Here is a 24818-nt window from a genome sequence, read left to right on the forward strand (position 1 = left end):
TACTTAACTTCTTGGGCCCCCACCTCTAAAATGGGGATAGTAACATTGTCATCAGGTTGACAAGGTCGGTACGCAACACTGATGCAATGAGAGCACAGGCCAGTAACTGTTAGATTCTTATTATTCAAACACACACAGCACTGTCAGACACAAAGCATCATACAGGACAATCTGACAGACTGTTTGACATCCCAGAATTAGGAAATACTATTTGAAATGTTTGATATTCTTTAAAAATAGGATGAGATATTTTAATGAAAAATTAGCTGCATGCTAAAAGGTAACATTGAAGAAAATGGACACTGTTTGGCCAATATTCTGATGCTGCTGTTTTGCTGTCACTGATACAATTAAAAATTGCTGAGTATTTAGTAACTACTCAAGGCTGTATGGCAACCCATTCCAGTACTCTTGTCTGGAAAATCCCATGGACAGAGGAGCCTGGTAGTCTGCAGCCAACGGGGTTGCTAAGAGTCAGACACGACTGAGCGACTTCACTTTCACTTCTCACTTTCATTCGTTGGAGAAGAAAATGGCAACCCACTCCAGTGTTCTTGCCTGGAGAATTCCAAGGATGGGGGAGCCTGGTGGGCTGCTGTCTATGGGGTAGCACAGACTTGGACACGACTGAAGTGACTTAGCAGCAGCAGCAGCAAGGCTGTATATTGTCACCCTGCTTATTTAACTTCTATGCAGAGTACATGAGAAATGCTGGGCTGGAAGAAGCACAAGCTGGAATCAAGATTGCTGGGAGAAATATCAATAACCTCAGATATGCAGATGATACCACCCTTATGGAAGAAAGTGAAGAGGAACTAAAAAGCCTCTTGATGAGAGTGAAAAAGTTGGCTTAAAGCTCAACATTCAGAAAATGAAGATCATGGCATCTGGTCCCATCACTTCATGGCAAATAGATGGGGAAACAGTGGAAACAGTGTCAGACTTTATTTTTTGGGGCTCCAAAATCACTGCAGATAGTGACTGCAGCCATGAAATTAAAAGACGCTTACTCCTTGGAAGGAAAGTTATGACCAACCTAGATAGCATATTGAAAAGCAGAGACATTACTTTGCCAACAAAGGTCTGTCTATTCAAGGCTATGGTTTTTCCAGTGTTATGGATGTGAGAGTTGGACTATGAAGAAAGCTGAGTGCCGAAGAATTGATGCTGTTGAACTGTGGTGTTGGAGAAGACTCTTGAGAGTCCCTTGGACTGCAAGGAGATCCAACCAGTCCATTCTGAAGGAGATCAGCCCTGGGATTTCTTTGGAAGGAATGATGCTAAAGCTGAAACTCCAGTACTTTGGCCACCGCATGTGAAGAAGTTGACTCATTGGAAAAGACTCTGATGCTGGGAGGGATTGGAGGCAGGAGGAAAAGGGGACAACAGAGGATGAGATGGCTGGATGGCATCACTGACTCGATGGACTGAGTTTGAGTGAACTCCGGGAGTTGGTGATGGACAGGGAGGCCTGCTGCTGCTAAGTCACTTCAGTCGTGTCCGACTCTGTGTGACCCCGTGTGTTGCAATTCATGGGGTCGCAAAGAGTCGGACACGACTGAGCGACTGAACTGAACTGAACTGAAGGGCTTTGTTATATACCAGTCTGCTCTATCACTAATCTTCTAAGGCTCAAAAACAATCAGCTTAACATGCTTGGGTGCTACAGAGGAAACCAAAGTGATAGAATACTGGAAAAGGGTTTACAATACTCCAATGTGTGTTTCCCAACACCAGCAAGCAATTAATTCAAGTCTGAGGATATTGGGGGCTTCCTAGGTGACGAGGGGCTTCTCTGATAGCTCAGTTTGTAAAGAAATATGCCTGCAATGTAGGAGACCCCACTTCAGTTCCTGGGTCAAGAAGATCTGCTGGAGAACGGATAGGCTATCCATTCCAGTATTCTTGGGCTTCCCTTGTAACTCAGCTGGTAAAGAATCCGCCTGCATTGCAGGATACCTGGGTTCAATCCCTGGGTTGTGAAGATACCCTGGAGAGGGAAAGGCTACCCACTCCAGTATTATGGCCTGGAGAATTTCATGGACTGTATAGTCCATGGGGTTGCAAAGAGACACGACTGAGTGACTTTCACTTTCAGGTGGCGAGAGTGGTAAAGAATCTGTCTGCCAATGCAGGAGATGTAAAAGACACAGGTTCAATTCCTGTGTTGGGTAGATCCCCTGGAGGAGGGCACGGCCACCCACTCCAGTATTCTTGCCAGAGCCTGGTGGGCAACAGTCCATAGGGTCTCAAAGAGTTGGACACACCTGAAGTGACATAGCACACATGCAAACTGTGGATATTGTCTCAATCTTGACACTGTCTACCAGGAGATAAATCAGTCCCCATGGGTTAAGAACTCAGTCACACAAGACTGCCTCCCCGCAAGTCCAGATGCCAATACCAGGTCCAGATTGTCACCTGCACTTCTGGCCCCCAGCTATAAATCGGCTATAAGTAGGAGATTCCCACCACCCTATCCTCGGGTTTGATTAATTTGCTAGAGCAGCTGACAAAATTCAGGAAAATCGTTTACATTATTGCAAAAGGACATAATTCAGAAACAGCCAGATAAAAGAGATGCATAGGTAAGGAAGGCAGGCAGAGGCTGGAAGCCCCCATGCCTTCTCTAAAGACACCAGTGTCCCCAAATCTCCATATTCATATTCTCAGAAGCCCTCGGAACCTTGCAATTCTGGGATTTTTACAGAGGCATCATTACATAGGTATGATTAATTGAATTATTGGTCACTGGTGACTGAAGTCAACCTCCAGCCCCTCTCCCCTCCCCATAGGTCAGGGGGTGGGGCTGAAATTTCCAACTCTCTACCCATATGGTTGGTTCCCCTGGTAACTAGACCCCAGCCTTAGGTCATCTTGGGGTTTTCCAAAAGTTTATTAAAATAAACTCAGGTGTGGTTGAAAGGGTCTTGCTACGAATAACAAGATACTCATTTCAGCTTTATGTCTCTGAAGTGAGACTGAAGACTAAAGGTCAAATATTATATATAACAAAAGATACTCCTATTGCTTTTTTCACTTAGAAGTTCCAAGGGTTTGGGGAGCTGTGAGTCAGGAACCATGGAGGAAGAACAAACATGTACTTTTTACAATAAATCACAGTATCACAGATATCTTGCCACAAACATTGCAGGAGGTCGAGAGAGAGGCCGGATGTGGACCAAGGAGGTGGGGCAGACTCTCCAGGGGCCACGGCACTGGAAGGCAAACAGGACAGGACAGCGGTGGGACACGAAAATGATGTCTGGAGCCTGCAGAAAGGAGAGCTGACTCGTGTGTCTGGTTTGAGCCACGTGGTATTTCCAACTTTTCAAAACTTAATAGAAAATATTTTAAAATAGGGAACTTACACACAAGCATCTTGATTTCTAGCTATTCTTGAAAACCTGGGCAACCCTTGCATTTCCTCACCAGAGTAAAGTCACAGCTACCTTCTTTGGAAGGGCATTCCTGGTCGTAGTTTTCTGCTGTGTTCTGCCTATGGCGTGTGCTCAGATGGCGTGAACGTCTGTGGCTGTCTCTCAGCAGGGCTACTACTATTGGTCCACTGGGGTCAGACAGTGGCAGCCTGATCCTTCCATCATACGGCTCTCCCTTCAACCTTTGCCTAGTGGTTTTGCAACCACAGAACTAGCTCCAAACTGGCCCTGTCCTGTTTCTAACAAGATACTGAGTTATTTTCCAGGGACAACAGAATGAAACCTCAAGTCATGCAGCAGAAGCATGCAGGAGATTTTTGATCTCAGACAACTTGGAACCAAAGTTGTCCCCCCTTCCCGACTCCGTCCAAAGGACCCAACCTGGTGAACTCTAGAGCCCTCTGAGAAGCAGAGGGTCTGCCGTCCAGGAAGATCTGGTGCTGAAGCCCCCTCCCACACCCTACCACGAACGGCCAGGCCCCAGAGCCCTCTGATCACAACCTGCCCCACCAGGGCTTCTGCACACCAACCTCCTCCCCTCCCTAATAAAAGTGTGACCAAACCCCAGATGGGGGGACAAACTTAAACCATGTTTTCTGGCCCCTTGCCTGTCGACCTTGCAACAAGCTTTTCTTTTCTCAGAAGCTGGTGCCATAGCATTGACTTCTATGTGCTTCAGCAGTGAGTCCACTGCTTAGCCCGTCTGAGTAGCCACTGATAATCACTGCCTAGGCCCCGTTATTTTGAGAGTTACTAACAGGTGGTTTCCTGATTCTGTTACTGTCAATACAGAAATAGCTGGAATTCTTCTGTAAAGAACTTCCTCAACTTTTGGTTCTAAAACAAAGTGTGTATGAGAAAGGGAGGATAAACACTAGATTCTTTCACTTCCTCTTCAGGGTTCAGAATAATAAACCTCCAAAAGCAGCCAAATATCTCCTCCTCATCATGTCCGTGAATTTAAGAAGGCAGTTTTGTTAAAGAAATTACAGAAAGAGATTATAGAGGGAGGATGGCTTTGGGTGGGGAAAAGGGAGGGAAATAGAAGGAACAGCATTTTCTCCATTCACACCAGCCAAAGGTCAACTCTTCTATCTTAGAAAAGAAAAAATCGGAGAATTTTAAGAGTTGTTTTTGAACTGTCAACGAGAATAAGACTGGCTGGACTGACTTGATAGTTGAGTTTCGGATGACTAACTTTTAGGTTCTCCTGTTTTAGGTCAAAGATGGGACCTGCAGAATGAGTTAGCTCCTTTGGGGCTGACACAAAATGACTATTGTTGACAGTTAACCTAGTAAACTTTGCTCAAGATCAGTTTTACTGTTTAGCAGAATGTTCTCTTCATATAGATAACTGAGGGTGAGGACAGCGTATTAGTCTGCCAGGGCTTCTGAAACAAAATTATTTTCCTACAGTTCTGAAGGCTGAAAGCCCAAGATCAAGGCGTCAGTAGGGCAGGTTTCCTCCGAGGCCTCTCTGCGTGGCTCACAAGGAGCGGTCTTCTCTCAGCATCGTCACCTGGCCTGTTCTCTGTGTGTGCAAATCTCTGGTGTTTGTGCTTCTTAGGAAGACATCCTGTTGGATTAGGGCCCCATCCTTAAAACTTTGTTTGAGCTTAATCACTTCTTTAAAGGTCCTGTCTCCATATATAATCGCAGTGCGGGGTAGAGCTTTCAGATAAGAATCTGGTGGGGACAGAATTCAGTGCATAACAGATACAGACTAAATGCAACAATGCCCCACATGTTGCAGGCTGCATTTGTTCTCTGAGCTGAAACCCTCCTGCGCTTCCCTTGGCTCATCCTCTCTGTCTCCACTTGCCTCCCTGCTGTTCCTCAACCACACAGCACATTGCTGCCTCGAGGTCGTTGCATGTGTGGTTCTCACTACCCAGAAAGCTCTTCCCCGCAGTGCCCGAGTGGCTGCCTTGTTCACTTCTGCCAGATCTGTACTCAAAGCTGCCTTTTCAAGAAGGGTTACACCGGCCACTCACTGGCATTTTCATGACCAACACCATTTCTGCCTCATGTGTCGTGCTTCTTACCATATCTACACTTCCCTGATGGCTCAGCTGGTAAAGAATCCGCCTGCAATTCAGGAGACCCCAGTTCGATTCCTGGGTTGGGAAGATCCACTGGAGAAGGGAGAGGCTACCTATTCCCCAGTCTTCTTGGGCTTCCCTGGTGGCTCAGCTGGTAAAGAATCTGCCTGCAATGCAGGATCCCTGGGTTAGGAAGATCCCCTTGAGAAGGCAAAGGCTACCCACTCCAGTATTCTGGCCTGGAGAATTCCATGGACTGTATAGTCCATGGGGTCACAAAAAGTCGGACACGACTGAGTGACTCTCACTTTCACTTTACCATATCTACCTAGCCATCCACTTTGCTCCTCTCTCCTCCTCTGGGACAAAATCTCAGAAGGGCAAGGAGTTTTATCTGTTCACTGCTCTTCCCTCAGGACCTAAAAGACACCCAGGCCCATGGAGGGGGCTCTGTATATTTGCTTAGCAAATAGAGGATTTTTTTTTTTTTTTTAATGAGGATTTGGGAAATGAAAGAGAACAAAGTACCAATTAGACATTTTAAAGTTCTTAATTTTATGTTTTGTAGTTTTTGATTATAGCTTGTAAGTTTGTTATACATTTTTTTGCAGAGATGTGCTAAGGGCTTTTGACTATAGCTTGTAAGTTTGTTATAATCATTTTGAAGAGATACGTGTAAATGATCAAAATGACATTGAAGTTGTGAACCTTAAAACTCTGAAAATAAAAAAGTCTATGTACTTCCCAAGATGGACACAGAACGTAGAAGTCATATAACCTGACACCATCTGCGCACTCATCTTACGCAACAGCCGCACGCACACCATCCTCTCTGGGAGAGATGGCCGAGGCGGCGGCACCAGAGCCGGGCGTGGGCTGCGGGCCTGCCACGTTCTGCTGCCCGAATGACACTGAGCAGTGCAGCGGACGATAGGAAGGCTACCTTGTTTGTAGGGCATTTTCCCTCCTCAAGGGCAGGACAAGGGTGTCTCACGTTCAATTTTATAACTTATCATGAAAATTTGAAGAGCCCAATATAACTTTCCCACCCATTTTCCCTTATTAATTCTGCCTTATTTTTCAAATTGTTGAGTCCTAGGTAAAATATATTTTTCAGTCTATTAACAGCATCACATGAACTTCCTTAATACGACCCAGAACAATGTGTATATTGTATAGAATACACGATGGCTTAACTGCAGGCCCAGCCGGCCTTCTGCCTCATCACTGCGCTGCCCAGGACGCGGGGAGCTGCGGCAGGAGCCAGCACCCCGGCTGAGCACACCCGTGCCCTTACATGGAGAATTCCTACCTGAGGTGATAATAGTCGCTTTTTGCTTCTTTTACTGGCACGAACGTGGCAGACCTTAAGTGACCCATGCCCGGGAGGACAGCTGAGGAAGTGTGTTTGGTTGATTTTTATTTTTTATTGCTTTGTTTCTATTATGGGCTTTTTTATTCCCCCTGTTAATGAGCAGAGTCAGGAGACACTACTCCCACCCCTGTCCTTTTCCCAGAAGTTCCCTCCCCATCGCTTTCAAGAGCTGTCTTTCAAGGAGCCACAATTTGTGAATAAGAATATTCTGTCTGAGCATTCTTTGTGTGAGGCATCAAAGCTTGGAATTTAGTTTAAGGCTCTAAAAATAGAGTTTGGTCTTCAGACTTCATCCTGAAAGCAGATGTACTCAACTAGTTGACAGTTTCACATGAAACTGCTTAATATAATCCAGAATAACGTGTATATTTTATAGAATAAAACCCCACATAACTACAGGTCAAAAGATGTGGGTGCTCACTTCCCTAACCCGTCTGATATCAGGAAAATCAGTGAAAATCAAGGACTCTGGGTTGGACAGTCTCTAGAGAAACCTTGCAAAGTTTTCACATTCTCTGACACTGACCTCCTTTAGGTCTTGTATACACTGTGAATGAATCTAAAAACAAGCATTTTACTTCTATCCCAATCACTCACTCTCTTAAACTAAAAGTAAGAAATATGCCAGAGTAATCTGAAGATGTAATTCTTAAGTTCAACCTCACAAATCAGAAATATCGACAGATGGAGGAACCGATGCCACATGTTAATCATCTTAGTGTATGTTGCCCCCTACCTCATTTTCTACATTTAGAACAAGGACGCCATAAAAGACTGCTGACAAATGTGGACAAAGCACAAAGACAGCACTGTAGTAAATTTCATCATCAGTCCTGAGACGAGGCTACATAATGGGAAATGTTCTATTGTTCTCACGCAGGAATATCATGTTCAAGGAAGCTCCAAATAAGATGAAAATGCAGTCTTATGAAAACAGCATGTTGTTTCAGGCTCCTGGCAAAGTGTGTTACTTCTTTTACCACCGCCGGTCAGTGGCAACATCACCCAACACTGCCCCTTATGGTTAGCTTAAAAGCCCTGTGAAGGCATCCACATAAACAGGGTAAGCCCACAGGACCTGTTATATCACCACTCACATGGAGACTTATCATGGATAGTCCATTCTGCTAAAGGTGATAAAAGCTCTACACTGTATCACAAATACTTACTCTCTACTTATTAGGAGGGGACAGAAGAATGAAACACATGGATCTCACTCTGAAGGCAATTAGGTCTTTGTAGGATGTGGAAGCTAGTTCCTTATGAAACTAGTTTCTTGTAAAATCTTAATAAAAATATGAAGTGCCTAGATTTGCATAATGCTTTAGTTTCCATAGTGCCTTTGCATTGATGAGACCACCTCAAAATAGGCTCTCAGGTAGAAAGATGTATAATATACCTATTTTTCAGGTGGAAAGAAAGCCAGGCTCAGAATGGCTATGTGGTTTGCTTACGGTCCCAGAGGAAGTGGAAAAACTGAGCCTTGAATGAAAGCCTTTGGACTCCAAATTTAGGGCTCTCTTTACTCCCACAAAGCCTTACCATGAAGGATTCTAAATTAGGCTCTGTGAAGAGACACAACTCTCACTACAGAAGGTTTATGACTAAGTAGTTTTTCAGGGTGAAATAGGGCTTGCTCAGAAAAGCTACTGCCACACATTTTACGTACAAATTTCAGTTTGATTCTGGGATTCAGAGAACTGGATTTGAGCCTTAACTCTGCTGAGGATGGACTAGGGCAGGGGGTAGGCTCACTAGATCTCTGGGTTTCAGTATCTTTGTAGCCCAAAATGAAAATTTTTACTCAATTATATCAGGGGTTCTTTGTGATTTGAACATTTTAGACTGTTTTGCATTAGAACAGCCCTCTAAAGGCTGTTTAATTTTTTTTCCCAAAAAAAACAACATTTAAATTTTCCTAGAATTCAGTTATAGACTTTTTTTTTTTAAACAGTGCTTGTAAGAAGTAATTGAAATCCCAATTGTACCACCTTTCTTTTAGATCCAGCCTAACTTAAGAGTGGACCTCTTAGACAGTGGTGTTAGGGCCATCTACATCAGAATATCTGTGGGTGGGGGCCAGGAAGCTGGATTTCCACACCTAGGATTTGAACCCCCAAGTCTTCAGGAACAAAGCCTGCCTTAGGTTACCTCTTGGATAAAGAGGAAGGCAGTCAGGGAAAAGGGACAGTAGACACATCATACAGACGAAATGGAAACACTGCTGACACCATCATGTTAATCGTGCATTCTGACACTTTACTCTGATTTTTAAAACAGTCTTCATTCTTCTTTAAATGTTCAAATAGGAACATGACTACCTTTCTGTTAAAAATTCATTTTAAAAAAAGAAGAAATCAGAACAGGTCATTCCACGTAGTCCAAATGATCACAACTGTGTAAAAAAAAAAAAATCACAGCTGCGGGAGCTGAAGGAAATACACGAACACGCTGACAGTGGCTAATGTGGGGCGGCTCACTGCACCCCAGGTCGTTCAGGGCCAGGATCACCTTTCTCTTTCTTTCTTCTGTATTTTCTTAATTATGTAGCAGAGTGATTTAGTTGGCGTTTAATGCGGCAGCATGACCTATTGAGGAATTAACCTGTGTCCTTTCTTACTGTTGGAGACCCACTGCAGGAGGCATGACTGTGTCCCCAGTCCACTCCTGACCATTGCCGAGAAAGAACGAACAAAATAACTGGGACCCACACAGAACCCATCGACAGCATCTTCTCCTTGATATACCCCCTCCTTGGTTTCCAGGACCCCAAACTCACCTGTTTCTCCTCAGCCTCTGTGGCCACAACTTCTCAGTCCCCTTTGCAGGCCCCCCACATCTCCAAGCTAATGGCACCAGAGCTCCCGAGGACTCAGGCCCCTTCTCTCCCATCTGTGGTCACTCCCTTAGTGATCTCATCCAGTCCTTCATTTTATGAAAGCACTTCTATGCTGAGATTCCCAAATATACATCTCCAGCTTGGGCCTCTCCTGACAATGACCTGTTTAGAAGCTTTGGTTCTGGGGTTCAGACCGCCTGGCCTGAATCTTGGCTCGACCTCTGGTAGCTCTGTGGCCTCATATATGTAACTTCGTATTTCAGATATTTCTTCCAATGGGAGGAGGAAGTGTTGAGCTGAGCAGAGGAGATGTGGCCACGCCTGGCAGGCCCCTGGGCAGCATGGAGGCTGGGGGGTTGCCTCTGCTTCTGTCAGAGGAATCTCTGGGCCACCATTTCCTCAGTAAAAACCAGCAGGTGGCCTCTTCTTGGAGACCCTGACGAGGCAGCCTCAGCACCTGGATGACGTGTAGTGAGTGAAAGCCCAGAATGGCAGTTATGGTCTTCTGCTTGGTAAGCTGACAGATAACACGGATTTTTTTTTACTATAGCTTGAAAAGACTATCTTGTATTTGAAAAGAAATGAAAGGCTAATGTTGAAACTATCATAAAGAGTGAAACTACTATTTGTCTAATGGAACTACTTCCTGAGAATTTCAGTTGATCTGTCAGTGAGGAATTAGGGAGTGGCAAAAATAAAAACCACCAACAGACTCTTTGAAGAAAATTCTCCTCATCGAAACCATCTGCTCCCTGACTTATTGATCTGACCCAAAGAACTATGAAAATGTTGGAATGAGAGAGGGCAGGGCTTCCTGGGCTGGCTTCTGCTGGTCCCAGGAGTGGCTCTCTGGAAAAAAGGGAGCCTGGCCGAATGTCAGCCCAGTCCATGTTTCTTAGAGCCGGGCAGGCACCTGAGCAGGTGAAGGTCAGACACCCTCCAATAAAGGAAACTGTGGATGCCATAAGCCAGCTCATCCTAGATGTCAATGGAAGCCACCCTTCACTTCCGGCTGTACGGGAACCTCCCTTCTCTTCTGCCCTAACACTGAGACCTCAGATCCCTTTGCTGGTTTTCCTTCACCTCTCCAAACCACTCGGTGTTGGGGTACCCCAGGACTCAAGAGTTGGGCCACTTCTCCTCATTTTGTAGAGAAACATCTGTGAAGTGTTCCGGACATAAAGTGAAGCCCCTGGTTACACTGGAGAAAGAGGACAGAGAATAATTCTCCAGACCCAACTCCCCTCCAGCTGCCACTTCATTTCTTTTCATTCCCAGCAAAGTTCTTTAGAAGACTTGCCTGTTCCTATTTCCTCAGATTCTGTCCTTCCATTTCTCTCTAAACCCTCTCCACTCGGGTTTTTTGCCTTGACGACTGCACTGAAATGGCTCTTTCCCAAGGTGAGCCGTGCCTTCCAAATGCTAAATCCAATGGTCTGTCCTCAGACCTAACCTCATGGGCCCAGACTGCAGGAGCTGATAAAGCTGGATTGCCCTCTTCACCTTGAAATATTGAGACTTTCCCTCCTGGGTTTCTATGACACTCCTTTAGTTCTCCACCAACCTGTGTGGCCATTTCTCAGCCTCTGTGCTAGGTCCTTCACTCCTCTGACTTATGAACACAGGACCTCCTTGGAAGTCTTTTCTCCTGACTCTGGTCTCTCTTAGTGATCTCGTCTATCCCTGCAGTTTTGTTTGTTTGTTTGTTTGTTTTTTAGCATTTATATGCTGAGATTCTCAGACAGGCATCTCCAGTTTGGTCCTCACTCCTGACACTCTCAGGCCTGCTTCCTCGCTCCTCACCTTCCTCCTCACCTTGGTAAACGGCAGCTCCATTCTCAGCGCTGCCTTCTCCGGTTCCCTCATACCTCCACCCAGCCCAGTGGCAGACCCTGCTGGCTGCATCTTAAAATGGGTGCAGAAGCCAGCTGGCGCTCAGCACCTGCGCACAGCTTATGTTCTAGTCCAGCTCATCACTCTTGCTCACACAAGTGGCAACAGGCTCCCCTGCTGGCTCCGTTTCAGAAAGCAGCGGGAGTCACCTCTTCCAACGTGAGTCAGACACTCTCAGTCCTCTGCTCCCTAGCCTTCAATGGTTCCCATCTCAGGCGAAGAGCCCAAATTCTAACTATGACCGATAACAACCCACAAGGTCTAGTCCCACTAAGACTGTGACATTAAGACCAGGCTTGTCACTGAGCCTCCATCACATCGGGAACGCCCACTCCCGCCCAAAGGCCTCTGCTCTTGCTGTTCTTCATACCTGGGATGTTCTTGCCTTGCTCCCATAAACCTCCCAAGACTCTCACACTGGAAACCTCATACTTCTTAAAATCCTCCCAGCTTGACACATCTTTCTAGCACTTACCACAAGCATAGTCTGTGCCTTATTTATCTTGTTTAGTATTTTCCCCACTAGTGTGTAAGTACAGGAGTACAAGGATTCTTGGCTTTTTTGTTCACCACTATGTTCCCAGGAAAGCACTTGAATATAATGGGCACTCAAACAGTATTTGTTTAATAAATATTTCGTTTTAAAAAATGAGCTGCTATATTTCATCAAAATTCTACTCTTAAGTAAACTGAGTTTTTTTAATAGCTAAAATCTTAAAGCCAAGGAATCAAGGCTTCTTTCCTAGTTAATCATTATTAAATACGGTAATAAATCCCAGATTAGCTCTACTACTGGTTAACTGAGGTTAAGAAGAAATGGATTTTTGTCATCTTTGATGGTGAAAACCTTACAGATTGTATTTATTTCTTTTCTGCCCCAATTATGTATGGCCTAATGAACAAAAACATAAATTGCAAGATTCAGGAACTTGTGCATAAGAGGTTATCACATTAAAGACCAGGTCCTTCCTGTCTGAACTGGCTTTGCAAGTTTATAGGAATTTGGGTTGGAAGCATGTTTTATTCAGGGGCTACTGGGGCTTATTACTAATGGCCTAGTAAGAGCTTGTTTTGCCAAGATCTTCCATTTTTAACGGAGCAGGTTCTAACTGTTGGCAGGTTCTAACTGTTCAGAATTTTACCATAATATACACAAGACCTATCAATGGAAGAAGTCGGGGGATTATTGGGCTTTTCATCCCTTATAGGAAGCACATTTAAAATATAATTAATTTTCAAGTGAAGAAAAAGCTGTTTCCAAGTACTCTGAGCATCTCCTAATAACAAAGTGTTAATACAACCCTCATTCTACATTTCTTTTCATCTCTTCAACACTGCAGCAGACAGGACAGTCCAGACATGCACAGTGCGGCGATGACAGCTCAAGAGCATAAAAGCAGATCGCCATCTGTAGCGCAGAAGCATTCGAAGGGAATGTAAATAGAAAGAGTAGCTCAACCATATCCAAATGTCCCAATTAGTTATTACTAAAATGTTAAAATTTCACCAATTTACAGCACTGCTTTACTTACAAGACATAAAAAATTATACATAATAATCAGCAGAGAAGAATTTTAATCCTTAGGATTAGACAGAATGGACACTCCAAGTTGAAGACTTAAAAAAAGACAGAAACTATATTATTTGAATGAATGGTACTAAAATAAAAATGCATTCTAGCAGTTAGACTTCACTTGGGGTTCAAAATCTACAACACAGGTCAGTTTCTGATGTCTGTGAGTGAAGCAGGCCAGGCATAGGACTGGCAGAGTGGAATGTCCAGGCCCCACCAAACAGGAGGCCACCACTTGGGACCAGCTAATCATGGCTATGTAGGGAGTGGGTCCCAGTGTGGCCAAACATACTCTTAGGAGAAAACAAGTCAGGAGGAAGAAAACTGTACTTTCACAGAAAACTTAAAACATTTAAATCTTGTATAAAAATTTTATACAAAATTTCTATTTTGTATAAGTTCAAAAATTTTTTAGGTAATATTTTCAACTTTTTAAAAAAAGCGATGTGTTGCTGAAGCCAGCTTTTGAGCTAAACTCTGCAGGTTACAGGGAAGGAGGGACAGTGAGGATTAAAAAGTGTATCCAAACAACCATCTGGCCTCAAAGTCTCACCCTCAACTTCAACGTGGAGCCACTCGTAGAAGACATCTCTATGGAATGAATGCCCATGTATGCAGGGTCTTGCAGGGCCATTAGAACCTCCGAGTACACTGCATGCTATAAATTCAGTTCCTCTCACTACTCACCTTCTTAATAAAATAATGTAATGAGAGTTCTTACAACATATAACCAATGGGTGACACTGAATATTTACAACCAAAGAAACCAATGCCACGCTTTAAGTTAGGAAGGTAACGTGAAATAAGAATGGCATGACCAAGATTATGGCCTTTTTTGTTTTAGGATCGAAAAAAACAGGAAAAGATTTCTTTCCTCATTTGTCCACTGCTTTTGAACCAAGAGAAAGAAAAGGCCATCCTGTAATCACTTCTTACTCACTGTGAGTAATCAGGCCAATAGTTCTCGTGAATGCCTGTTTCAGCTCCATCTCACAGCTGTGTGTTGTCCTGTGGGTAAACAGCAGGCGTGTGTCTGCTTTGGAAGGTACCCATTTACCTAAAATGTGGGGTACTAGAGGGTAACAAGGTGACATTCCAGTGCTGCGTTCACACCTGATGTGAACTATGTAAACTGATGACGATGCACGTACACAGAGGCAGGAAAATTAATGTTTTCATGACTTCCATGCTGCTACAGTAAAAAACAAAAACGGCTTGCTCACCACCTTGCAACTAACATGGAGTGTCTACAAGTCCAAGCAATAGACATATTTATCTTTGCAGAGATCCAACCCTACACCACGATTAAAATGAGATTTATTTGGATAAATATGGTTAATAACTCTGAGAAGATTTATGCTCTTGCCAACATGGTGAATTCCCTCTTTGTGTTTATTCTATTTATTGCTTTGGAGCTTTGTCAAATGAATCATTTGGAAGAAACTGATGGCATAAGGCTAATTAGGCAAGAAAAATAAAGCTAACAACTCTGAGAAGCAAACTTGAGGCTGAGGAAACTTCTGTCTTAAAGTTTGTTTTTCACATATTCAACCTTCTACAGTCTTCTCCTGTTTGTCTAAAGGACTTTCTAAATAGACCCAATAGGATCCTCCTGGCAGTCCTAAGAGCCTGGAAAAGAAATACAACTTTCTATATTTGAAATTCTGGGCAAGCTCAGAAGGTACAAGTAAAGTCACTGATTAGCCACTTTTCCTTCTGCTCCATAAGCGCACTTGCCAAATGTAGCTGTCTGGGATGTTTCCCTAGTACAGAGCTTGCTGGCGGCGCCTAACACCATCCCAGGGCAGATGGCCTCCTGCCAGGGATCAGACTCTTTCAGCTGTTGAGTAATATGGGGACTAGACTATCAAAAGCAGCTAATATTTGGCTTAGACCAAGGCCAACTTGTATCTAAGTGGTTCTTCATAAATCTAAAATATGGTCCAATAAATCCACCCAGTGGCTGAATGTCACTGGCCACTACCATGGAACTAAAGTCCCTTTTAAGAATTCACGGTCAACCCACCTAAAGATGTTCCACTGTCTAGAGCTCAGGGGAATCTGAGAAGATTGCCTGCATTCGCCCAAGATACACTCAACAGTAGCCAGTAAAGAATATTCTTCTCTCTTACTTTTAAAAGCAAAATTATTCAGTTAGGTGAGCTTAACTGGAATGCTACAGGCAACTTAGGTTTCATTTCAAAACCTGTTTGTAAGGCTGTCAAGTTGGTAGACGCCAGTCAGAAAGCTTTGTAAAAGGGCTCCATTACCACCATACTGGCCTGAACTGCAGGGTTGAGTGTGTGTGTGTACGTGTGTGTCCATTCTTGTAGCTTCAAACAATTTTATTTTTCCTCTTCTGGAATCTCTGAATTCACTTGTCAGTTGTTTTATAATAGAATATAATATAACAGTTTTGTCAAAAAGGAATAAGTCTGACCATCTCCACCAGGGGATCAGCGTGGAAACCTAGGAGGTATCAGTCTTGCGGTGGGAGATGTGGATGCACCTGTGGAAGCACAGTTAGCGTAAACGAGGCTGCGGAGCTGCACGGCGCCAGCCCTGAGAGACTCTCAGCACTCCTGCCGTCTCTTGGTCCTCCCAGCACCATTACCCATCACAGCACATGTATAAACAGCTCTATTATACGCCCTGTGGTTTTGTTTTCAATTAATATTCAGAATACTATGAAAGCATCAGTAATAGTCCCATTTTAAAAGATAAGGAAACCAACGGTTAGTGTTGTAACCTGTCCCGGGTTATAAAGCAGGAGCCTCAGGAGTGAAATTCACCTGGCTAACTCTGAAGCCTGTTCTCTTATTATATCACATTGTCTCTTTGTACACGGCCTTGCTGACATCTTTTAAAAACCCTCCTCATATTGCTCTGCCAGGAATGAAGCAGTCAGAGCTTTTTTCTTTCCTAGGAAAAGTCTTACCTCTTTCTGAAGTTTAGTTCATTTAAATTTTTCTACTATACTCAGCTCTTTGGATAACTTTTAAAGCCCATGACTTTATAGTGTATCCAGCTCACTCTCATTATTGGAAATAAGAGCAACAGTCTCCTCTGACTTTCTTCATCCTAACTGGAAGTGGAAGTCTTTTTCTCACTTCTCTTGGTAACTCCCTCTTGTGTTGTTGTTGTTTGATCGTTAAGTCATGTCTGACTTTTGCAACCCTACAGACTGTAGCCCACCAGGCCCCTCTGTTCACGGGATTTCCCAGGCAAGAATTCTGGAGTGGGTTGCTATTTCCCTTCTCCAGGGGGTCTTCCCGACTCAGGGATTGAACCGTGTCTCCTGTATTGGCAGGTGGATTCTTCACCACTGAGCCACCTAGAAGTCCCTGTCTTGAGTTCCTCATGTTTATATTTAAGTCTTCCTCCATACCTTTCCTTGAGAGGCAAGTTAAGCCTAGTGAAAAACTCTCAGAAACCTTATCTGTGCTATCCCTTCTACACAGACATTTACTGAGATTTTTTAAAAGACACAGAAACTATCTTCATAAAAACAAATGATAGTAGATACTACATCTGGGGTTGCAAAAATCCTACCAAAAACTGAATAGCAACATATATGCTAATTAATCTGGAATGCAGAATTTAGAATTTTGCAGATGGCAAACAAGTATCTAGGAATGAAGGGCCATAACATATACAATATCCATAATATACGAAGGACTTAACTCATCTGTATTCAGACATAAGATTTTGTTTCCTTGTTCCTATCAAGTCTGACCCAGGAAGGACTTAGGGCAGAGTCAGGTTTTCTTGCTCTCATTTTACTCGTGAGGCCTCTGAAATCCAGAGAGAGAGAGTGACCACCCAGTCATACAGCCTGCAAGAGGTGGAGGTGGACCCAGGATCCGGCAGCCCAGTGCTGTACCCATTCCAATGCTTGTTCAACTGCAACACTAAGCGAAGGTGCCATAATAGCCAAGGGTGATATTTTTAAAAAAACTTTATTTGAAAATAATTCCAAAAATATACAGAATAGTTCAAGGAACACCCACACCTCCTTCAGGCAGGTTCACCTATTGCTAACATTTTACTTCATCTGCTGTGTGATCTACCATCTGTCTGTTCAGGGCTTCCCAGGTGGCACAGTGGTAAAGAACCCACCTGCTAATACAAGAGACGTGGGTTTGACCCCTGCGTGGGGAAGATACCCTGGAGAAGGAAATGGCAACCCACTCCTGTATTCCTGCCTGGAAAAAATCCCATGGACAGAGGAGCCTAGTGAGCTGCAGTCAACGGGATCACATAAGAGTCAGAAACGACTGAGCGACGAAGCCACACACACACATCTGTCTGTCCATCCATCCACATAACAATATTTTCTGAATCACTGAGAAGACATTGTATAATTATGGCCCTTTACCCCTAAATACTTGAGTTTATATTCCCTAAGACTAAGAATATTTCCCTACAAACTACAGTACAAAGATATTTTAAAATGATAACATCTTCTACTACCTATATCCCCTTTTGTTCACTGACCTAAGAGTACATTTTTAGCGTTTTCCCCCTACCATCCAGGGTCCAGCATAGGATCAGTTACCACATATGCTAGTTGTCACTGCCCTTTAATATTATTTAATTTGGAACATTTCCTCAGCCTTTGTCTTTTACGACATTGACATTTTTGAAGAATATAATCCCCTTTTCTTTCTTCCGAGAATGATCTTCATTTTTTATTTCTCTAATGTTTCCTTGTGATTAGGTTCAGATGGTACACTTCCAGATGGGATACTGAGAAAGAGATGCTGTGTCTTTCTCGGGTTCTCACATCCAGAGGCACGTGATGTCCATCTGTCCCTCGCGGTGACATTAATTTTGATCACGTGGTCAAGTTGTTGCCTGGTTTTTCCATTATATACTTATTATTTTTCCCTGAAACTAATAAGAACCTTGGGGCAACACCTTAAGACCATAAAATAGCTTGCTCCTCCTCAAGGATGAATTTTTATAACAGTATTTTCACTATGTTATAAAAAAAAAAATGACCTCTACATCGTAAAAGAAACCTAGGTTTTACTTATTATTCTCGAATAAGTTCCATGCCAATTTTAACATCTGTTTTTATTACATTAGTCCATGTACACTAGGTGTTTATTAAAAACCATTCATTAACTGTCTGCTATCTTGGGTAGGATACTGGCAATTTGATTTTTAAATTCAGCTGGTATCAATGCCCTAATTTGGGCTCAGTTAAAAAGAAATCTCTTTAACTTATGCAACAGTAGGGATTTAGAAATTAAATTAAGGTATATAACTGCAAAAACATTCTATTTAAAAAAGAAACATAAAAGAACTTACTCCTATTTGTTCAAATTACGTATGGATTCTGGTTATAATGGTATTAGTTATTATCCAGCTTTTTCTAAATAGTACTATTTTGGGTGAACTTTAATTCAAGGTCTTAACTTGGATTAAATATAATTAGCTTATATAAAATGTTTGAATGGCCAAGTGATTTTAGTTTCTGAGTTTGGTAACAAGCAGAAAGGAGGTAATTTTTGGAAGGCAGAGTAAATTAAAAAAAAAATTTTTTTTTTCCATAAGTTGCTTTTAAATTAAAAAAAATACTATGGCTATTGTTTTAGTTTTTAAAGATGCCTCCTTTCTCATTTTGCCACCACAGTTTGCAACATACATGAGAGCATGTTTCACAAACTGTCATCATGCTGAGTGGGTATGCCACTAATTCAATCATTCTTTCATAGAAATAAGGAAACCAGGGCCAGTAGGCCAAAGGCTTTCTCTCTTAAAAAGAATATAAACTTTGCTATAGCCCCTCTTTTCTTTTTTGAGCTCCATCTCTCATCTATAATTTTGCTATACTTGTAATACAATAAAATTCCAGCCTTTATGACAGAAGAGATATTTTTTTTGGTTTTGTTGGTTTCTTTGTTTTTTTTGCCTTTTTTTTTTTAAATCAATAGAATTCAACCAAAGCTTTAGCGTTTCGGGGGTTTTTTGTTTGTTTGTTTTTTGCTCGGGGGTTGTGGGGAAGCATCTGTAGCCATGGGAGGAAGAAAGGGAGAAGCCGGAACTCCCGGCAAGGAGGCTCAAACATGCGACTGACGAGTGGAGCGAAAGCAGCGGCCCTGTCTGCTGGCCACTGACACCACCAGCTGCAGAATTTACCACCGTTATAGAACCACGTCCACCAGATGTCACGCAATGCAACTGGAAGCCAAGTAGCTCTGGGCTCAAGGCACGGCTCTCCATGCTCTTTCCTCCTATGTTTCATGTTAAATAGCAAGGTGTCTTCAGGGGGCCACCAGCAGGGACAACAGAGACCGTATAACAGGATGACAGGGATAACACTCCACATACAGGGCTTAATGACATGACCGTCCCCACCAGACAGGCTTCAGTACTGAGGCCCACCTCTTCCAGGTCTTTTTGTTGATGTTGTTAAGAAGCGATCTTAGCTCAGATTCTACGTGTCAGGGGCAGGAGAAGCTTAACTGGCCGCAAGCCAGTTAAGGATTTTTGTGGCTTACCTGGCTTATTATAAAATAATAATAACTGTTTTTGCCATTGGGAAGAAAAGAATATTTTCTTTTTGAATGCTTGAAAATATTTAAAGTCACTTTTCCACTCATTATTCTTTCCTTTATTTTTAATTGGAAGAGAACTGCTTTACACTGTTGTGCTAATTTCCACTCATTGCTTATACCCATTCTATTCAATATGGTAGCCACTAGCCACACATGGCTATTTACATAAAATTTTAAATTCTGTTCCTCAAGCACACCAGCCACATTCAAGTGCTCAAGGGCATCTGTATCTAGTGACTATCCTATTGGACAGCACAATATAAATACAAAACATTTCCATCAACACAGAAAATTATTTTAGTGTTGCTCTAAACTCATCAACTTTTTTAAATGAGCCATTATAATTCAATTCTCCTTATACTATGGAACAAAACAATCTTCCTGCATACTCATACGAAATAAATATATGGATACAATCCAAATACTGTATTAGGCAGCGGTGAGACAAAGGTGTTCTTTGGAAGGACTGATGCTGAAGCTGAAGCTCCAATACTTTGGCCACCTCATGTGAAGAGTTGACTCATTGGAAAAGACTCTGATGCTGGGAGGGATTGGAGGCAGGAAGAGAAGGAAACTACAGAGGAAGAGATGGCTGGATGGCATCACTGACTCAATGGACTTGAGTTTGAGTGAACTCTGGGAGTTGGTGATGGACAGGGCAGCCTGGCGTGCTGCTATTCATGGGGTCGCAAAGAGTCTACACGACTGAGCGGCTGAACTGAACTGAACTGAGACAAAGGTGGGGGTGATCTCTATAACACTGTCACAAACACACGCTGTCCTCACAAAGCCCTGCGATGCTACCAACTTGCTGGATAGTCAGAGGCCTGCCTGGATGGGTGTTCCACGACAGAGAAGCAAGAAACTATTCTTTCTTACGCGTCACCTTAATTTGTTAATGATGCCACCTATATCAAACAGTTTACATCAGAAGTTTCCTTACTTGCATTTTCAAATGTGTAAAATAAATCATGTCCTTTGGAAAAGAGGCTGCCCAGCTTCGCAGCTTTGTAATTGAGGTACTTTAATGCCAAGTAAACATCGTAGGCCACAGCTGTTTCTAAAAAATTTTATGAACAAGAACAGGAGGCCGGTATAATATAAATCCACAAATGATGCTTCTGACTCCCAGGCTCACCCGCTGTGAGGGCAGGGAGGCCAGGCAACTCAAGAGGAGCCGTGTGGGCTTCTCTGCCACACCGTAACCCCTGGGGGACGGCGGGGTGCAGGCCACACGGGGTGCAGACCTTTGGCCCTGCCCTGAGGATGCCGTGTCAGACCACCCGGAGCACGAGATAGGCAGCCCTTGCACACACGCGGCTGCCTCTGCCCTCACACGTGCAGAGTGTGTCCAGGTGCTGGGCTAACTCTGCCTCAGCTTCCTTGAGGTCTTCCCATCCTCCCTGCAAAACCACCCAGCCCCATCAACCCATTACCCACTTTCTCTTCCCCAGTCCCAGTTTCTTCTTATTCACAACAAAGAAGAACAAGGTGAAAAAAAAAAAAAGGTTTTTCCTAATTTCCTCTGCTCCATCATCAAAAGCAAAAAAGGATCTGCTATTTTTCTTTGGGATTTGTGACTGTTCTTTATCAGATTCTCATAAAGATCATAGAGCTACCACCCAAGAGAAGCTAAAAAAAATTCCCTGTGTCCATCTGGCCAGTTGGAGGCTCCCGCGCTGTCTGTAAGACTTTCTGCTCGTTCCCCTCCCGCCCTCTCCTACCCTCTTGCACCCAGCTCTCCCCACTTACCTTGGCCTTCCCATCCTGGGCGGACATGTAACCAACACACATGCTCTCGGTCGTGTGGCTCCACAGAAACTCCACTGCCAGGGAAGGGAATACAAATAGGCACATTCAGATCACAGATGGAAAATAAATCTCTGGTTTTTAATAGAACAGTTAAAGATAGCTTTATATTTAACACACTCGGCTCCCCACTTTCCATTTGCTCCTTCATAAACGTCAAGATGATTTAGTACTCAAAACTGTGTAATGCCATTTACTGTGAAATGAAAAATGTATTTCTTTCTTGTCAAAACTTATGATTATTACATGTAAAATCAATGCTCCTCTGTTTGAAACTTGTAACATTAAACACACACACATGCACACATGCACACACACTCATGCACACGGTATACAATGATTTAGTAAACGTAATATTCCATAATGTAGTTTCCTTTAAAACCCACACACTCTCTAGGTCAAGGTTTTTTAAATGTCATTCTCTATGAAAAGGAACCAGGGTTCCTTGGAGAAATGTTGATTCCAGGGCCTGGGCAGAGAAAATATTAAACGAATCTGGAACATCTTTTTGTGCCAGAAGATGAGGAAGTCCTCGAAGAATGATGAAGGCTTGGGAAAGGGCCCACGGATCAGCCTGAAGAGACCCCCAATTGGCCATATCTGTGTCAATCTAAGTATCAGAATAAATAATAACAGTAAAGAATTATCATCACTGAACAAAATTAAAATCAACGAGCTCATACAAGACCTAGGTCCCAGGTCTCAGCCTGTCTAACTAATACAAACAAATAGGAATAAGTAAAATGGGGGAGAAGAGAAGGCACTTCCTTGCAACTGAATGTCAATGAATAAATGCAGAAGAAATGATAGAGTTAGAAAAGCATCACACTTTCAAAAACCAGGAAAATTTGAAAAGGAGTATGCTTTTTACACAGTCTCAATGGAATCTCTCCAGAAAATTCTTATGAAACACAAAGGGGCAAAGGGTAAGTTCACTGTGGAGACCTGCGATGGGCCCCACTTTAACCAAGGGGTGGACGCTAGTATCACCGAGTGGGGGCAAATCAACGCAATGCGCCTCCGGATCAGGCAGCCGAGACTCACACCACTTCTGCAGTGTTCCCGCCAGAAGCACAGGTTCAGAATGGCAGGAGGAAACGCCACACAAACCTGATACAGGAACACTAATAAACAACCAACCTGAACTCTTCAAAAGATGTCAAAGTCAAAAAATATAAAGAAAGTTGAGACACTGTTCCCATTTAAAGGCGACGAATGCATCCCAGGGAATTTCCTGGTGGTCCAGGGGTTAAGATTCTGTGCTTTCACTGCTAAGGGCCTGGGTTCAATCCTGGTCAGGGAACAAAGATCCCATGAGCTGCGCAGCATGTCCAAAAGTAAATAAAGAAAGAAAGAAGACAAAGACGATATGACAACTAGAGGCAATGTGTCCTTCTGGGATGGAGCCTGGATAGGCGTGGGGGGTGTTTGAAGGGACATTCCTGAGACAAGTAATGGACTTTGAAAACGGACTATGGATTAGATAATAGTGTGGTATCAACATTAAACTCTGTGATTTTGCTAACTATTCTATGATTACTTAGAAGAACCTTGTTCTTAAGAAATATTCACTGAAGTATTAAGAGTAAAGACTCTCCACCTTGCTCTCAAGTCTTTCAGAAAAAAAGAGTACACATTTAAATGTGTGTGTAAAGGGAAGAGGGATGGAAGGAAGAAGTAAAAATGGATGCTTGGGGCTGGTGAACTGGGACGATCCAGAGGGATGGTATGGGGAGGGAGGAGGGAGGAGGGTTCAGGATGGGGAACACATGTATACCTGTGGCAGATTCATTTTGATGTTTGGCAAAACCAATACAATACTGTAAAGTTTAAAAATAAAATAAAATTAAAAAAAAAAAGAAGTAAAAATGGAAAAACAAACGGGGGAAATGAAAACAAAGAGCAAACGCGTGTAATCACAGGTGACCCCTGATCTATTCTCAAAACGTCTGCATAAATTTGAAATTATATCTAACAGTTACAGAAAGAAAAATCCTGAGATACACATGAAACTCTGTCACCTTCAGGCACTTACTTGCAAAACTCTATGCTGTTTTAAAGGCATTTTTAAAGCTTTGATGAACTTTTACAAAAATTTCACAAGTCCCGGGTAATAAAACTGCCTCGCTCAACACCAAGCCTCCGGGTCCTGAGCCATCCATCTCTCTCTCTGAGCTAATTAGGCCTGAAGACTGTGTGGGCTGAGACAGGACTGTGGGCTCCGCCGTCCTGACTCTGAAGGCCTTGCCAGACACGTGGGGAAGGCAGAGGCCTGAGAGCCAGCTCTGTGCGCCTCACATAGCAGCTCACTCTCTCATCACTAATAGCTCGCAAACGGCCGACCTGTTCTGTAGCGCTCCGCCTACCAGTGCAAGAAAACAGCTTCAGGCAGTGAAGCAAGCTCTCTCCACCAGATGCTTTCTCTTCCTCACACATCTGCTTTGAACTTCAAAAAGCCTGACGTCCAGAGCAAGGTCTGGGATATCCTAAATTGCCTAATAGAGCAAAGGCATTCAAGTCTTACCAAACTTCCCTAGTGTGGTGCCAATGCAATTATATTTAAATACAAAATTCAGGTATTTCCAACACTGTGACCTCTCTTTATTCCCTAAACGTTAAGGTGGTAACTGTTCATGAATTAGCCAAGAAAAAAATGCATGGAAATATAGTCAATTTAATCATGAAAGTAAAGGATAAAAACACTGTGCATTATTTTTTAAGGCACAATTTTGATGATTTCAAACTACATTATTCTCTCTGAAAATATAGCCTACTTTAAGGAAATGTAACACACACAAAAAATGAGACTCACAAAGCAGGGTAAACTGGGTATAATGATTGACCACATTAAATATTTTTCTATTGAACGGTTATCAATAAAGTGTCTAGATATAGAGTTTAGGAGTTCTTAAAGTAACTCAATGTCTAGAAATTCAGTCTTCCTTCACTCTTTTCACAAATAAACAAAAAAAGGAGGTGCATTTACTGACACTTTTTTTTTTGCCCAACCTCGTGGCATATGGGATCTTAGTTACCCGACCAGGGAGGGAATATGTGCCCCATGCAGTAGGAGCATGGAGTCTTAACCACTGGACTGCCAGAGAAGTCCCTGACACACTCTTTAATAACAACAATTCAAATCAGTTACTAGTTCAGGATAGCTTGAGACTCTCAGCAGGAATTGTCTACTATTTAAATCATAAAATGCTTTTGAAAAGAAATCTTATTTTAGTGTATATCTTAACTCAATAATTTAATACACTATTAATAGTAATTTAACA

At 42.9% G+C, this 24818-nt stretch overlaps 1 protein-coding gene across 11 annotated transcripts in view; it reads right to left on the bottom strand.

The window, feature by feature from the left end:
- TASP1 (taspase 1) overlaps positions 1–24818 on the bottom strand; it is a 281853-nt gene that overhangs the window by 18419 nt on the left and 238616 nt on the right. For 6 of the 11 annotated variants that reach the window (XM_055543419.1, XM_055543421.1, XM_055543418.1 and 3 more), the window contains one exon: positions 21481–21554. In XM_055543419.1, coding sequence (XP_055399394.1) covers positions 21481–21554 — 74 coding nt within the window. Of the gene's footprint in view, positions 1–2918; positions 3273–9114; positions 9253–9311; positions 9446–15626; positions 15672–19442; positions 20303–21480; positions 21555–24818 lie in introns of those variants that run through there. The other 5 variants (XM_055543417.1, XM_055543425.1, XM_055543424.1 and 2 more) reach the window with 5 other exon arrangements.

The sequence above is a fragment of the Bubalus kerabau genome, chromosome 13 (assembly GCF_029407905.1).
Source record: "Bubalus kerabau isolate K-KA32 ecotype Philippines breed swamp buffalo chromosome 13, PCC_UOA_SB_1v2, whole genome shotgun sequence".
NCBI classification, from domain to species: Eukaryota; Metazoa; Chordata; class Mammalia; order Artiodactyla; family Bovidae; genus Bubalus; species Bubalus kerabau.